This window comes from Sceloporus occidentalis, unplaced genomic scaffold (assembly GCF_023333645.1).
Source record: "Sceloporus occidentalis isolate IW3139 unplaced genomic scaffold, rSceOcc1.0.p SCAF_2, whole genome shotgun sequence".
Taxonomy (NCBI): domain Eukaryota; kingdom Metazoa; phylum Chordata; class Lepidosauria; order Squamata; family Phrynosomatidae; genus Sceloporus; species Sceloporus occidentalis.
This window is the reverse complement of record NW_028316982.1, coordinates 124683666-124699166: the sequence shown is the minus strand read 5'-3', so window position 1 is coordinate 124699166 and position 15501 is coordinate 124683666. Positions and strand designations below refer to the sequence as shown.

The 15501-nt window shown below is 42.6% G+C and overlaps 1 protein-coding gene across 1 annotated transcript; it reads right to left on the bottom strand.

Moving 5' to 3' along the window:
• Positions 1 to 1051: 1051 nt before the first annotated feature.
• LOC149318976 (NADH dehydrogenase [ubiquinone] 1 beta subcomplex subunit 8, mitochondrial-like) lies at positions 1052 to 8829 on the bottom strand. Its single transcript, XM_089510855.1, has 5 exons — positions 8608 to 8829; positions 5971 to 6097; positions 4112 to 4211; positions 2493 to 2648; positions 1052 to 1595 (listed from the first exon to the last, which is right to left on the bottom strand). The coding sequence occupies exons 1-5, from the start codon at positions 8711 to 8713 to the stop codon at positions 1503 to 1505; spliced, it is 582 nt and encodes a 193-aa protein (XP_089366981.1). The 5' UTR covers positions 8714 to 8829; the 3' UTR covers positions 1052 to 1502.
• Positions 8830 to 15501: the final 6672 nt, after the last annotated feature.

Sequence of the window (15501 nt, the reverse complement as noted above, 5' to 3'; positions counted from 1 at the left end):
TTCTTTTGTATAGAGGCTGGCCTCCTTCTCAGAGACATCCACGTGTTCCTCATCCAGCACAGTCTGCTCCACTCTGTTCAAGAAAACCTCCTGTTCCCTATTATACTGAAAATTAGATAAGTGATAGTTGCTTATCTTCTCTTCCAAGAGGGCAACCAACTTGCACTTGCTGCAGGTGCAAGTACAGCATGATTCAAAAAGAATGGTACAAAAGTAAAGCTGTTTTTATTTGGCTTTGCACCACTCTTTTTGAATCACCCTGTATATTGTTCAGTAGCAAATTGCATAGACTTATCAACATCTTGTAACAGTGAATTATATTGCACAGGTCTGTACTTAATCTCCAACCACTGAGTTTCAGTAGATTATCTAGTTCCAGTATTATCAGGAGAACAACCTTTTCTTCATTTTGTCCGTATCATGCATAATTTTGCCTACCCTTACCTAATTACTACACTGGAAGCCTTTAAGAAGGCACTTAAGATGGACTTCTTCCGGTGGGCCTATCCATTTGATCTGCTATAATTATTCCTAAAGAACACCCCCACTTCTGACTCAATAGTATGGGAACAGATGACGATTGGATATGTTAATGATTGGTAGCAGTATTGCTGACCATTTTTTTGTATTTGCATTTTGTATTGTTGAATTTTTTGTTGTAATTCCGCCTTGACCTGCAGGGAGAGGTGGGAAATATTTTAAAAAATTATTATTATTATTATTATTATTATTATTATTATTATTAATTTTCCTCTAAATTTAAGAAACACAGACCTTTCCTCATGAGGCAGTCATTCTGGTTTCTTGGTCATTTTGATTTTCCTTTTCCACTTCCACAATATTATTAGTTGTACACAGTATTAATATCAGTGTAGTTTCAGTGGTAAAATTGAAACAAAAACACACCGCTCTTAATTGACCAATCTAGTGGAATCCCCTGGATGTTAGGGCAAAAACTGTAAACTTGGGCTTCTCGGCTTCTCCTTCATATATACTTCTATGACTAACAAGAACCAACTGGCCCACTAACATCTACTAAGTATGCAACACATTTGTATGGATATTTCTGTTTATTTGCCTTTTTTCTTATGCAAGAAAAATCTTATATGTACCACACTCCACGTACTGATTTCATATGAACTAGTTTTGCAGGAAACAAGGACCTAAATTCAGTTGCTTGTCCCAGCTAGAACAGATCCAAAGAATTAATGAACTACACATACATGCTGAGTTACCAGCTAGTGGTTGATTCAGGAGATCCACTCTAGTTGGAATTAGCAATTGGTCTTAGGGCAAGGCTGGCTGTATGTGAATAAAACTCCTTTTTAAGATGGTGAAGAACAACAATAACTTCCACACAGCCCAACATAAAGCATCCTCATTGATATTAGGGATATGAAAGCAAGACTTTGCTAATCCCATTATTTAAAGAAGCAAGAGTTATGCCCAATAATTAGTTGTGCAAATAGAGAGGACGAAAAGGTGTTGCAGGTCCAATGCTCTCAAATCTCATAGTTCTTTACTTCTGGTGGAGTCTGATTGGGATCTCCACCTCGCTCCAGGTACAGGTTGTTGTAGGGATATTGCTTTGGTCCCTGTAGGGAAATGCAGACATAAAACAACAAAGATGAACTAACTGCATACTTAATTTAGAGTACAGAATCTCAGAACAGAAGTCAAACAAATCCCTTTCCACAATACACCCACATCCTAAAAATGAACTTGTCCAAGATTGCCATCAACACACGCCATATTTATCAGTTATTATTTTTTTTTTACATAAGGAAGATGAGTATTGGCTGTTTTAAGATAGGGGAGGTGGGAACCCCATTTCTATAGAAAACAGTTAAGCCACCAAAGGTATCTTACCCATTTCCCCAGCTGCTCAGCCATTAGGCTGCTGTTCTCATGCTGTTATTAGCAGCACAGGGACAGCAATCTTTATTGGGATAACTGGAAGAAGAAAAATACAACAACTGTACACCATGGGCAGCTTTACTTTTATCTATTTTATTGTTTGTATGTACAGTGCTGTGTAAATCTACAGTGCTATATAAATAAAGCATAATAATAATAATAATAATAATAATAATAATAATAATAAAATCCAAAATCCACAGAACAGAGATACTAAGCTCATTTTGTGGATTTTGTTGTATTTTACTGCATGGCCAACATGACTACCCTTGAATACACTTTTTGGGAGAAGACAGAGGCTTTATTCTCATCCTGCCTGCCACTGATCCCACTGCAGCCAATGTAGTTGTTTCCACACTGCTTCCCGGTTATATGGGCAGAAAAAGAAAAGTATCCCAACCCAGTCTTGGCGATGTCACTGTTTGTGATTCCAGAACCTGAGAAACACTCTACTAAGGCTTCAAAAATGCAATTGAGCGGACAAATATGATGTTTTGAGATGCAGAATTACATGAGGCATTTGAGACTAAGCCTGAACTCAGAAATTCCTGACTAAATCCCAACTAAGAACTCACCACAGGCTGATAGGACGGATATAACTCTCCAAGACCAAACATGACAAGCATGAAGCCAATAAAGCCAAAGAGATAATTGCGCATCGTATGCCAGGATAAGACTGTCGGAGATGTGTCAACTCGTGTCCGAACATACATATCAAAATCCCAGTGCATCTGGTTGAAAGATGACAGGGAGAGATACTGTTACATGTTGATCACAGATATGACTTCTCTTAGGGTTGTTACAGGTATGAGTGAACACTGGAGAGGACCTCATATACATTTCATGACTAATATGTTTTAAAAACCCCAAAGGAGAGTCCACCAATATCTCTGCATTTCATTTTTTTCTCCCTGAGTGTAGTACATTTTTTCTTTCTTTTGAAATCCATTTTGTTAAGTTTTGGCCTAGCTCTCTAATTTGTTAAGGGTATTTTGAATTTTGATCCTGTCCTTTGGAATATTAGCTATCACCACTAATTTGGTGTCATCTGCAAATCTAATAAGCATGCTCTCTTGAACAGCACCGGGCCCAGGATAGAGCCCTTTCCAGAAGGACAGGGAGCCATTGGTAAGCACCCTTTGGGTTTGATGGTCAACCAGCTACAAATCCACCTCACAGTTGTATTGTCTAGCCCACATTTTACTAGGTTGTCACTTCAACTGCCCTGGTTAAATGCTAGGGAATTCTGGGAACTGTAGTTTTGTGATACCTGGTGCCACAATAAACTACAATTCAGAGGATTCCCTGTAATTGAGACAGGGCAGTTAAAGCAGTCTCAATCTGGATTATTTCTGCAGTTTTTTGGACCCCTGTCAGAAGTTTAATGAAATCAACATACCCTACATCCACAGCATTCCTCACATCTACAGAGCTTATAATTGTATCAGAGAGAGAGAGAGAGAGAGTCTGGTATGTCTTGTTTTTGAGAAACCCACGTTGAGTTTTAGTGATCATAGCATTCCTTTCCAAGGAACAGATAGACTGTTTAATGATCTGCCACAGATTTTTCCCTGGTATTGATATCAAGATGAATAGGCAGTAATTGTTTGGGTTCTCTTTTTTTGGTGCTAACTTTAAAAGATCCATTCTTCCATGGATTGCCACAGAAAGGAGTCAGTATTGTGTAGTGGTTTTGAATATTGGATTAGGACCCCAGGAGACCCCAGTTTGAATCTTTGCTCACCTACAGAGACCTCAACCTTAGAGGAAAGCAATAGTAAACCTCCTCGAATAAATCTTGCCAAGAAAACCCAACGATTGAATCACCATAGGACAGTTTTAACTTAAAGGCACATGACAACAATATACACAAAAACTGCAGTCTATTAACCAGGCAACTGAAAATATAGCAGCTGTATTTAATACCAACAATTCATCCATTTCCAAATGAAAATGGTGATCTGAATGGTGATGTACTGTGACAAGTATTCTGACAAACTAGGGTGGGTGATGAATGTTACATGCATGGAAAGATTTATTGAGCTTGGTACTATCAATTCTGGAATTCAGCAGAATTCAATCACATTCAAACACACTTGGACACCAGATTTGCCATGGATTATCATTTTTGTACGTGTGCATCAGGATTCCAAACTGAAATAGTAGAAACACTGAGAAAAAACAGCATCCTTACTGTCTCTCCATGGTTACGCCTCAGGTCAGAATGGTCCCAATCATACCATGGATCTCTCTCTTGTTGGGATCGGTCAGGGAGTTTGGGATAATCACCGTAACTGTAGGAAATACAAGATGTTTACCATGAAAATTTGTACAAGAGCAAGACCAAATAGTAAAGAACTATGTTCCAGTAAAAGAAAATAAAAGTAATTGAAGTAGTTTGCCCATCTGGAAACTATCGAAGATTTGATATAATACTTCATTTACAAAGTGGAAATAATAATTATTATATTCATGTCTGGGCAAAGATAGTTTACATGTTCAAACCTAACGTCTGGACAAAGATAGTTTACATGTTCAAACCTTTTTTCGTCAAGACAGCAAGTTCAGCAGGAAATAGCATACACTAAGAAAATATACCATTCCTGTTCAAAGAACATGTTACTGCTTAGTGGAAGTAAATCCAATTCACTGTTGTTCATTTTAAATCCACACGGTAAAAGACAACCTAACTGTAACACAAAGATAGACAGTTTTATGTTTCTCTCTCTACACACAGGACAGCAACTGTTAGGCCACGTTCTTGCTTTCATTTCAAGTCCAAATACTCCTACTTGTCATGGAAACATGGATTCATGTTTTAATTCTAAATGTGGTTTTAACATATATTGGAATAATCACTAAGCAACATTTGGCAACTAGCAAGATCCTGAAATGAATTCTAGAAGGACCCTGTTTTTACTGTGAGTTCCTTGGGCCCTGCCCAGCCCCCAAAATGGAAAAGTTAATGACAAAAGGTTAATGAGTTCATTGTTAATAAGTGTTAAAATCTAAACCATCTACATTAATATTGAAAGGGGGACATTCTAAACAATTATGCTAATTTTAAATTCACATTACAATACTAAAAACCTTAAGTGAAAATTTCAACTCATGATTTTACTCTCTCACTTCACATCATTTGGAGGTTTGGAAAGTAGGAACCAGCTACCTGAATATTTGAAAAACAAACTGGGTTATTTCTCTCACCAACGCCATTCAAAACCATTCCCTTGTTTCTTCTCTTCCGTCCCTTACAATTCAATCTCTTTCAATTCTTCTCTTCAGTTTACTAATTCCTACACACTAAGAGTCCTCGAATTAAGTGTTTTGGGACAGACGGGGAACACTAAAAAACAATCTGAAAGGAAAAAAAACAACCCTCTTCCAAGTTGCCCTTACTACTTTTTGGTTTAAAAACTTTTAATCTATGTCGAATGCTCAACATGAAATAAACTATTATTATTGTTGGGGTCAGAGAAGAAAATGTATATTATATTTAGAATTGGACACCACAATTCAAAAAAGATATTGAGAAACTGGAGGGTGTCCAAAGGAGGGTGACTAAAATAGTGAAAGGTTTGGAAACCATGCCCTATGAGGAACGACTCGGGGAACTGGGGCTGTTTAGCCTGGAGAAGGGAAGGTTAAGAGGTGATATGATAGCCCTGTTTAAATATTTGAAGGGGTGTCATATTGAGGAGGGAGCAAGCTTGTTTTCTGCTGCTCCAGAGAACAGGACCCAGAACAATGGATCCAAGCTGCAGGAAAAGAGATTCCACCTCAACATTAGGAGGAACTCTCTGACAGTAAGGGCCGTTCGACAGTGGAATACACTTCCTTGGGGTGTAGTGGAGCCTCCTTCCTTAGAGGTCTTTAAAAAGAGGTTGGATGGCCATCTGCCGGGGATGCTTTGAGTGAGAGTTCCTGCATGGCAGGGGGTTGGACTGGATGGCTCTTGGGGTCTCTTCCAACTCTATGATTATGCCATAGGAGGTAGACAGCATTTACAACCCCATCTCACACCATTCTCACTATTTCGGAAGCAGAACTCACCCCATGCCATCATCTGGATATGGCTCATAGTCTTCCACCCTCATGTTGTACTTTCGTGCAGCAGCTGCCCTTTCCTCTGGTGTCTTGGGATAAGGCCCAGGAAGCATGTCTCTGGGCACGTCTGAAGCTGGAGGCAGAAACATTTATTTATCTGACCTACAGCCCACATTTCTTTTAGGATTGTGGCTCAAGGTGGCCCACAACAAGAGTGAAAGTACAGTCATCCCTCCATATTTGTGGCTTTGATTATTCACAGATTTCATTAATATGTTCTCTCTAGGACTGTCTAGGTGCAACTCTGTGGTCAACTTTAACTGAAAGTTGCACTGAAAGACCATTTGTAGCTACTCCAGTGCCATTCTATGGTCAGTGTATGTTGGACATTGACCACAGAGTTGCACTGGAGGATCTAGAGATTCCTAGAGAGGTGTCCTCTCAGGTAAAAACAGTGTTTTTGTTATTTGTGGTTTTTCCATATTCACGGGGGTCTTGCTCCCCTAAACCTAGTGAATATGTTGGGACAACTGTACAGATAAAAGCAAACAAAATCACAAAAAGATAAAAAAGACAATTGCAGTATTCCAACATTTTCAAGTTAAAGGCATGTTAAAGGTATGCAAACCGAACCCCAGGCATCATTCCATTAAAATATCATTTCTCAGCTGCCAGGCAATTGCCAAAAGCCTGCCCAAATAAAATAATGCCCAACAATGGAAGGAGAACATTTCAGTCTAGCTTCTCACAGCAAAATTCCACTGTACTGTATAGGAACACCACAGAGAAGGCCCTCTATTAAACCCAAAGAGAATGCAGGAGATACAACACTAAAGTACAGATTACTCACTGAAAGAACAATATAGGGTTGTGGGGGCAAAGGACATATTTATTTTGGGTTGACTTGAAACTTTTGAGTTGACAACTTCAGAAACTTCAGCAGGGGAAAACTCGCTACGATGTTTGACACAGGTTTGTCACTGACAATGGCCTTATTTCCTTCACTCTCTAGTCTAACCTTCAGCATCATCTAATGTTTTGTCAGACCTACATAACATGTCTCCATTTACCTCAGTGGAATCTAAAGTTATGGAGCAGGTTGCAATTGTAATGGGCTATTTTAGTTTGAAAACCTTACTTTAATTCACTTGTATTGCAGTTTTAATACTATTGTAAGTGATCCACCCCATGAAAGCTTTTGCCCTGAAAGGCAACACAGAAATACTGGTAACAAAATCAACACATGATACAGGAAGGCCTACATCAGTGATGGTGAACCTTTTCGAGGCCGAGTGCCCAAACTGCAACCCAAAGCCCACTTATTTATTGGAAATGTCCCTCTGGCTTTCTAGTAACAAACTCTGGCAGACTCTGTGCTGGGACGATGGCGCATGTGCCCACAGAGAAGGCTCTGAGTGCCGCCTCTGGCACGCGTGCCATAGGTTCGCCATCACTGGCCTATATCAACACTGGGGAAGGAGAGGGCTCATGAGTTTTCAGCTAGAAGACCAGAGACAGCCCTAGCCTCAGTCCAGATTCCTGCAATTAACAAGGATCAGCATGAGCAGAAATCTGGACACATAGCCCTCTAGATCAAGGGAAGTGGCAGTGCCACTTTATTCTGCTCTATTCCACCTGGAATACTGTGTCCAGTTCTGGGCACCACAATTCAAAAAGGATGTGGAGAAACTGGAGCGTGTCCAAAGGAGGGAGACCAAAATGGTGAAGGGTCTGGAAACCATGCCCTATGAGGAACGCCTTAGGGAGCTGGGGATGTTTGGCCTGGAGAAGAGAAGGTTAAGATATTTAAACAGGGCTATCATATTTGAAAGGATGTCATATTGTGGAGGGAGCAAGCTTGTTTTCTGCTGCCCCAGAGAACAGGACCTGAAACAATGGATGCAAGCTGCAGGAAAAGAGCTTCCACCTCAACATTAGGAGGAGCCTCCTGACAGTAAGAGCTGTTTGACAGTGGAACAAACTCCCTCGGAGGGTGGTGGAGTCTCCTTCCTTGGAGGTCTTTAAGCAGAGGCTGGATGGCCATCTGTCAATGGATATGTTTTGATAGAGAGTTCCTGCATGGCAGAATGGGGTTGGACTGGATCAGGGTCCTCCTTGGGGTCTCTTCCATCTCTATGATTCCTTGGAGGTCTTTAAGCAGAGGCTGGATGGCCATCTGTCAATGGAGATGCTTTGATAGAGTTTTCCTGTATGGCAGAATGGGGTTGGACTGGATCAGGGTCCTCCTTGGGGTCTCTTCCATCTCTATGATTCCTTGGAGGTCTTTAAGCAGAGGCTGGATGGCCATCTGTCAATGGAGATGCTTTGATAGAGAGTTCCTGCATGGCAGAATGGGGTTGGACTGGATGGCCCTTGGGAAAGTCTTCCAGCTCTTCTATGTCTGCATCCACACTGCAGAAATAACCCGATTTGGCCCCGCTGTAACTCTTCTTGTGGCTCAAGGCAATGTTATTCCCAGAATGCCATAGCCTTGAGCCAAGACACTTAAAGCAGTGCCAAAGCGGGTTATTTCTCCAGTGTGGATGCAGCCAAGGTGACCCCAGCGGCTGGCAAGCCCTCCTCCTCCTCCTCCTCCTCCTCCTCCTGGTCCCTGAGCAACAGCAACCACGGCCACTCACTGACCCGCACGAGAGCCCGCTGGAGCCGCCGCCGCCGCCTTCCATCCCCGCTCCCTCAGCAGCAGGGCCCAAGGCCGCAGGGCCCCCCGAGCTGCTGCCCTGAGAGACATGGCTGCCTTCCTCCTCCTCCTCCTCCTCGCAGGGCCTGGCGGGCGGAAGCCAGGAGGAGCCTGACCCTGGAGTGGGGAGGGCGGCGGGCGGTGCTTCTTCCTTCCCCGCCTCAGAGACAGGCCCAGGCCGCCTGCTCTGGTTCTATGGCGGAGATAACAGGGGCCTGCTCTTTGGACGCCCTTTTGTACATCCCCGCACTCCACTCTTATAGTGCTGCTATGGCTGCCTCCTGGGGTTTGTAGTCCAGTGGGGCTAAGAGCTCTCTGGCTGTGGGTTCTCTCAAGGCCCCTGCTTAAACTACAAACCCCAGAATGCAACAGGAGAAGGCAGTAAAAGTGGAATAGCAGCACTATAAGTGGGTAGTGCAGCCATCTAGTTTGTGCTGTTTTGTGGCAGAGCTGGGAAGCCTAGGAGGCTGCTTATGTAGTCCTCCTTTTCCAGCACGCACTCTCCAGTATAGATATAATTTAAAAATAAATGAATATTTATAAATAATAACAATAATAATAATAATATTTCCCAGCCCCATGTCTAGGAGGAATTCCAAAATGCTCTCCATTTCAAGTGTAGCGAAGAAGCATGGTCCAAAACACACTGCACAGATATGTAATCTCAGTTTGAGACCGCTTTAACTGCCCTGGCTCAGTGCAAGGGAATCCTGGGAACTTTAGCTTACTGTGGCACCTGACTTTTCTCTGACAGAGAAGGCTAAATGACTCCCAAAACTACAGTTCCCAGAATTCCCTAGCATTGAGCCATGGCAGTTAAAGCAATCTCAAAGTGGATTGATTGTTTCTGCAGTGTGTTTTGGGCCTTTAGCTTTTGTGTGGTAACGTCTTCTGAACAGCAGAAAGGATGGATAAGGGACTCAGAGGATAGGAAGAGGGCTTCTTGCCTCATCCGCACGGCAGAAATAATCCGGTTTGATACCACTTTAACTCCACTGGCTCAGTGCTAAGGAATTCTTGGAATTGTAGTTGATTGTGACACCAAAGCTTTCCCAGAATTCCATAGCATTGAGCCAGGATAGTTAAAAGTGCTGTCGAACCAGATTATTTCTGCAGTGCAGTTGCCCAGGGCCACCTCCGGTCCAGTCCAGATTCAAGGCACGCTTCCTATTCTTGCCGACAAGAACCTATGTATATGAATAGGGTTGCCCTCTTCCACAAACCTGGGCACCTAATTTGCATGTTATGCAAATTATAAGCAAACAGATTAATCCTATTTGAATTTTAATAGTACAAATTAGACACATGGATTGTTGCCTTTTCCCCTTCCACTGTTTTTCCAACCACTATGCCCTTTCCTAAAGTTATAATTGATCCCAGATAGAACCAATATACAGTGTTGTTTATTGTGCTGGACTTTGAACTGTAAGATACAAGTTCAAACCTCTGCTGGAACCCTGGTGGAACAATTAGGAGCTCTGTTGGCACAGTGGTTAAATGTTTGTACTGCAGCCACTCACTCACAGACCATAAGGTTGCGAGTTCAATACCAGCAAAAGGGCTCAAGCTCGACTCAGCCTTGCATCCTTCCGAGGGTGCTAAAATGAGTACCCAGATTGTTGGGGGCAATTAGCTTACAATTTGTAAATCGCTTAGGGAGTGCTTAAGTGCACTGATAAGTAGTATAGAAATGTACTTGCTATTGCTGTTGCTATTGCTGCTAACTGAGCAAAGCTTAAGTGCACTGATAAGCAGTATAGAAATGTACTTGCTATTGCTGTTGCTATTGCTGCTAACTGAGCAAAGCTATCTTAACCTAGTTGCTGTGGGAATTGATAGGGAGAGGGAAACCATGTGAAGTGGACATGTACCATCCTGGCATGGTGTGGTAGTTTGAGCCAGGGTTCAAATCCCAGCTCAGCCATGTCAACCCACTGGGTGACCTTGGGCAAGTCACATTCTCTCAGCCTCAGAGGATGGCAATGGCAACTCTCATGTGAAGGCAATTAGGAAGAAAACCCCATGATAAGTTTGCCTTTGGGTCACTATAAATCAGAAACAACCTGAAGGTGCAAAACAATAACCTTCCTGGTTAGTACAGTAAAAGAACAAGAACAATATACAGTAATTAGCAGTTTGTCATGCACAGATATTTCCAGTGGTATTCTCACTAGATCACTGTTATTATTTTTGCCAACAATTTATTCACTGATGGCAAAAAGGTACAGATCCACAAGAGGCCCTTGAGAGTGATTGTTATCTGATTCACAGGGCAAGATGCGGAGGAATCATGTCAAAGGGGAAACCTTTATCTTTTTAATTTACTCTGACATCCAAGTCCATCCTTATAATAGTGGGGTTCTGTTGGAATGGGGCTTACACACATATAGAGCCAAGAGGCTGACATACCTGGTATACACACACAAACTCTGTGTGTGTGTGTGCGCGCGCGCCTTGATGTCATTTCCAACTTGGCTTTAGGTAACCCTAAAGCCAAGGAATTTTCATGGCAAGATTTGTTCAGAGGAGGTTTGCCATTGCCCAAGATTACCCTGTGAGTTTCATGGATGAGCTGGGAATCGAACCTTGGTCTCCTGATTCATAACCCAACACTCAAACCACTATACCACACTGGGATTCCCTCTCTCTCTCTGGCTAGATGGGTCACCTATCGCCAACACCTACGACTCCTTGAATGCTTTCATCAGCACTGTTTACGCACAATTCTAAATATACACTGGCTGACTATGTGACGAATGTTGCTGTCCTTGAGCAAGCAGGGATCACCAGCATTGAGGCCATGCTATTGAGGACGCAGCTGCACTGGGCAGGACACGTTTCAAGGATGAAAGACCATCGCCTCCCAAAAATAGTATTCTACAGTGAACTTACCACAGGTCAGCGTAAGAGGGGCGCTCCAAAGAAGAGATACAAGGACTCCCTGAAACAACATCTCAGGCTTGGCCAAATTGATCACCAACAATGGTCCACCCTGGCCTCGCATCGGGAGGCATGGAGACGCACTATCCACAATGCTGCAGCCTTTTTTGAAAGCTCACAGCGAACGAGTCTCGAAGAGAAACGACAACGCAGAAAGAACCGCAACCTGGAAACATCACCCAAGGAGACTTTCCGCTGTGCTTTCTGCAACCAGACCTGTTTATCCCAGATTGGCCTTTTTAGTCACCAATGCGCTTGTACAAAGCGCAGGACAAGTCCTTCCTGAATCTTTGTTCGCGAAGCAAAGAGAGAGATATTATCATTACAGTTTCCAACACCATGCTTGCCTAAAACACCCTTCCAGGCTTCGAAGTTCTTTTCTACTCTGGCATTGAAGCCACCAAGGATAATGATTTTGTCTTCTGCAGGGACTTTTTGTAAAAAGTGGCATAGGTCTGAATAGAATTTGTCTTTCTCCACAGAGTCAGCTTATATACTGAAGGGCATATATACTGAAGAGAACAACATATGGGAGGCCTAAGGAGATAATGCGATCAAAGTGTCCTGTTGGCAAGGTTTCAAGTTTGGAGGCAATGGAGTTTTTGATCATAAAGCCTACACCTGAAAGATGTTTTTCAGTTTTGGGTTTGCCAGACCAGTAGAGTGTGTAGCCAGCACCATGTTCTTTAAGGCTGCCTTCCTCGTGGAGACAAATTTCAATAAGAGCAGCGATGTCAATGTTAAGTCGTGACAATTCATGGGCTATTAGAGCAGAACAACGCTCAGGACGTCCACTCTATGCAGAATCTTGCATGGTTCTGATGTTCCAGCATATAAGCATCAGTCTATTTGCACCTTTGGAGGCTGGTGTGTGCCTTTGTTTCTTTGCCTTTGTTTGATCGCATCAGAAGATGCCCTTTGCCCCCAGAGAGCCAACTGGGTAGATGGGGATGAGCTTTCGTTAGGTCACCTTTTCTAGGCCCCTCTCCTTATGGAGCAAACAGTGCTCTCCTTAAAAAAGGCTGCTTGGTCATTCAGGATGCTGCCAACAAGACTGTCATCCCCCAGGTCAGTCTCAAGTGACCAAAGTCCTGAACCGCCTGCATGTAGGGTTGGGGCTGCGGCTTCCAGTGCATCTTTACACGTGCCGTTTCATCCCTCGCCTATCGCTACAGGGCTTTTTTGGAAGTTGGATGTATCCTTTGAGCCTGTGCAATGTGTTTTTCTGGTGGGGCGCAGCGTGCACAGAACTGACATCACCCTTTAAACCAGAAGTACGTCTGCTGAGGCCTTGACAAGCATGGACAGTGGCAGCAAGGTCCTTGGGTCGTAGGTTTGATTAGAGTTTCCTTCTCTTAGATGGTTGACTTTACCGGGTTAGACGAGCACCATCTGCCCAGGTTTGGGATTAGAGTTTTCCTTCTCCTAGGATGGTTGCCATAAGGCTAGAGAGCCCATCCTGCCCTTTGGCGTTCTTGGTCAGACCCTTCAGTTGTGACCTGTCTGGCATGGGAGGCCCTACCAGTGGCTATTATACCACCGCCAGCATAGCTCACAATTTCATTAGGGTACGCAAGCCTCTCCCTCACGACAAGGGGGCGTCAATGGAGAGGAACACTGGCTTTCACAGACTAGACAATTATGCAGTGGAGGCTTTTTTGATTCCCATACTGTTGGCATTTCTCTGATGGTAGTGTTGTATAATTTTGCACTTTAGTGTCCCTTCTCAATATGCCAAATATATAATTCTTGTGGTAGAACATATACTTTAGATTTGCTCACACATAACATTTTAACTAGAATCTTAAGGCTCAGTAGTAGGTATATCAGATTGTTATAGGATTGCTCTGACAATAACAAAAATAATGTGTGTGTGTTTTTAAGAAACAATGCATGCTGAAAATATGCTTCAGTTACATGTAGGTATACCTGGTTTATCATTGTCTTTATAAAATTAGTGTGTTTATAACGAATGTTGTTATTAGAGCAAATGGATGCAATGATAAATAATCAGGAATGATGCTGAGTTTATAGTAGAGATTGTTAGAGAGATATTCTCCATTATGGCTGATGTGACTAACAGAAGAAAAAAATTAGAACCACATTTTAATGTTTATATGATAAAGTAAAATGTAGAATTCATTAATGTTAATATTGATTTTATCCAAGAACACATCAGTTGTGCTAAGAAAAAGAAATAAATCTGAAAATAAGCATTTTGCTTTAGCTGTTTATATTTCCCCAGCTCTACCAGGACAAGACAATTAGATCTGGATATTAACTTTAATAATATTGATACCATTCCAAAAAAAGCAATTTGCATAATGAGGTGAGATGCAAAATGGATCTTATTTGGAATTGATCCTTCTGTCCCATAAAACACTGCCCTGTAAATCTTCATTAATGCTGCTAGAATATGCCACTCGGAGTGAAAGATTACATCAATGGCTCGTTCAGGCTTTTAAGTCAATATTATTATAACAGTAGCTGATTAAATCAAATTTATTTTAGTATGGGGGTGGTAAGAGAGAACGAGAGAGAGAGCATCTGTTCCTTGCCACTGAAATAACAAATATATAGCATTATTTAAAACAGTTTCATATTATCATTACATTATTATATATTTCTGGTAGTACTTCACCCAACAGATAGGTCAAATTGCATCCAACCATTATAGAGCCTGGATTTTCTGTTATAATATAAAATCTACACTGTTGGTTGAACTAATTAAAACATGGCCTGAAATGGCCACTTGCTGCTGAGGGTAAGTTGGCAAACAGAACATAACTGCACAATTTGACTTACATGAATGTTTGTGACCATTTTTTCTGTTCCCGCAATCATACCATCCAATTTTCCCCCAGCTGCTGTAAGTAGGTTCAGAAATTAAGGGAAATTTCCCCAAACCCTACTTGGTCCATCACATTACACCATAGACTATGGTATCCTTCTGGAATGCCTGAGAGAGTTGGGAATCGCTGGCTGTGCTTTGCAGTGGCTATGTTCCTACCTCTCGGGCAGATTCCAGATGGTGATGCTGGGGGACAGCTGCTCCTCTATGAGAGAGCTGACATCTGGCGTCCCTCAGGGTGCCATTCTGTCCCCCATGCTGTTTAACATTTACATGAAGTCGCTGGGTGAGATCATCTGGAGACATGGGGTGGGGTGTTATCAGTATGCTGATGACACCCAAATTTATTTCTCTATGTCTCGGACTGTTTCAGTGACCAAGGAGGGCATCTCCCCCCTGAATGACTGCCTGAAGTCAGTTGTGGATTGGATGAGGGAAAATAGACTTAAACTGAATCCAAATAAAACAGAGGTACTCGTGATAGGTAACCCCAATCCGGGTATGAAGATAAGTTCGCCAGTTCTAGATGGGGCCACACTTCCCCTGAAAGACTGCGTCTGCAGCTTGGGAGTGCTCCTGGATTCGTCGCTTCAACTGTCTTCTCAGATTGATGGGACAGACAAGGTGCCTGTTATCAGCTTCGGCTGATATGCCAGTTGCGCCCCTACCTGGAGCAGCGGAAGCTAGAAACAGTCGTACATGCTCTAGTAACCTCTCGTCTTGATTTCTGCAACGCGCTCTACATGGGGCAAACTTTGTGCCATGTCCGGAAGCTCCAACTGATACAAAATATGGCAGCCATACTGGTTGCTGGAAAATCCAAGTTCGACCATATTATATCTATTTTAAAATCACTACATTGGCTGCCTATTAGCCTCCGGGCACAGTACAAGGTGTTGGTTATCACCTATAAAGCCCTACATGGCCTGGGTCCAGTCTGCTTGAAGGAATGCCTTCTCCCATACAATCCTTCCCATACACTCTGATCATCCGGGAAAAACCTCTTACAATCTAGAAAGACCAGGCTGGCGGTGACCTCCCAGAGGTC

Bases quoted from the DNA above. Each gene is read 5' to 3' on its own strand.
- LOC149318976 (XM_089510855.1), bottom strand. From the start codon at position 8,713: ATGTCTCTCAGGGCAGCAGCTCGGGGGGCCCTGCGGCCTTGGGCCCTG. The intron at 2,649-4,111 runs GTAAGGATGCTG...TCTTTCAACCAG, and splicing joins GGCGTAACCATGGAGAGACA to ATGCACTGGGATTTTGATAT. The intron at 1,596-2,492 runs GTGAGTTCTTAG...ATTTCCCTACAG, and splicing joins ATCCGTCCTATCAGCCTGTG to GGACCAAAGCAATATCCCTA.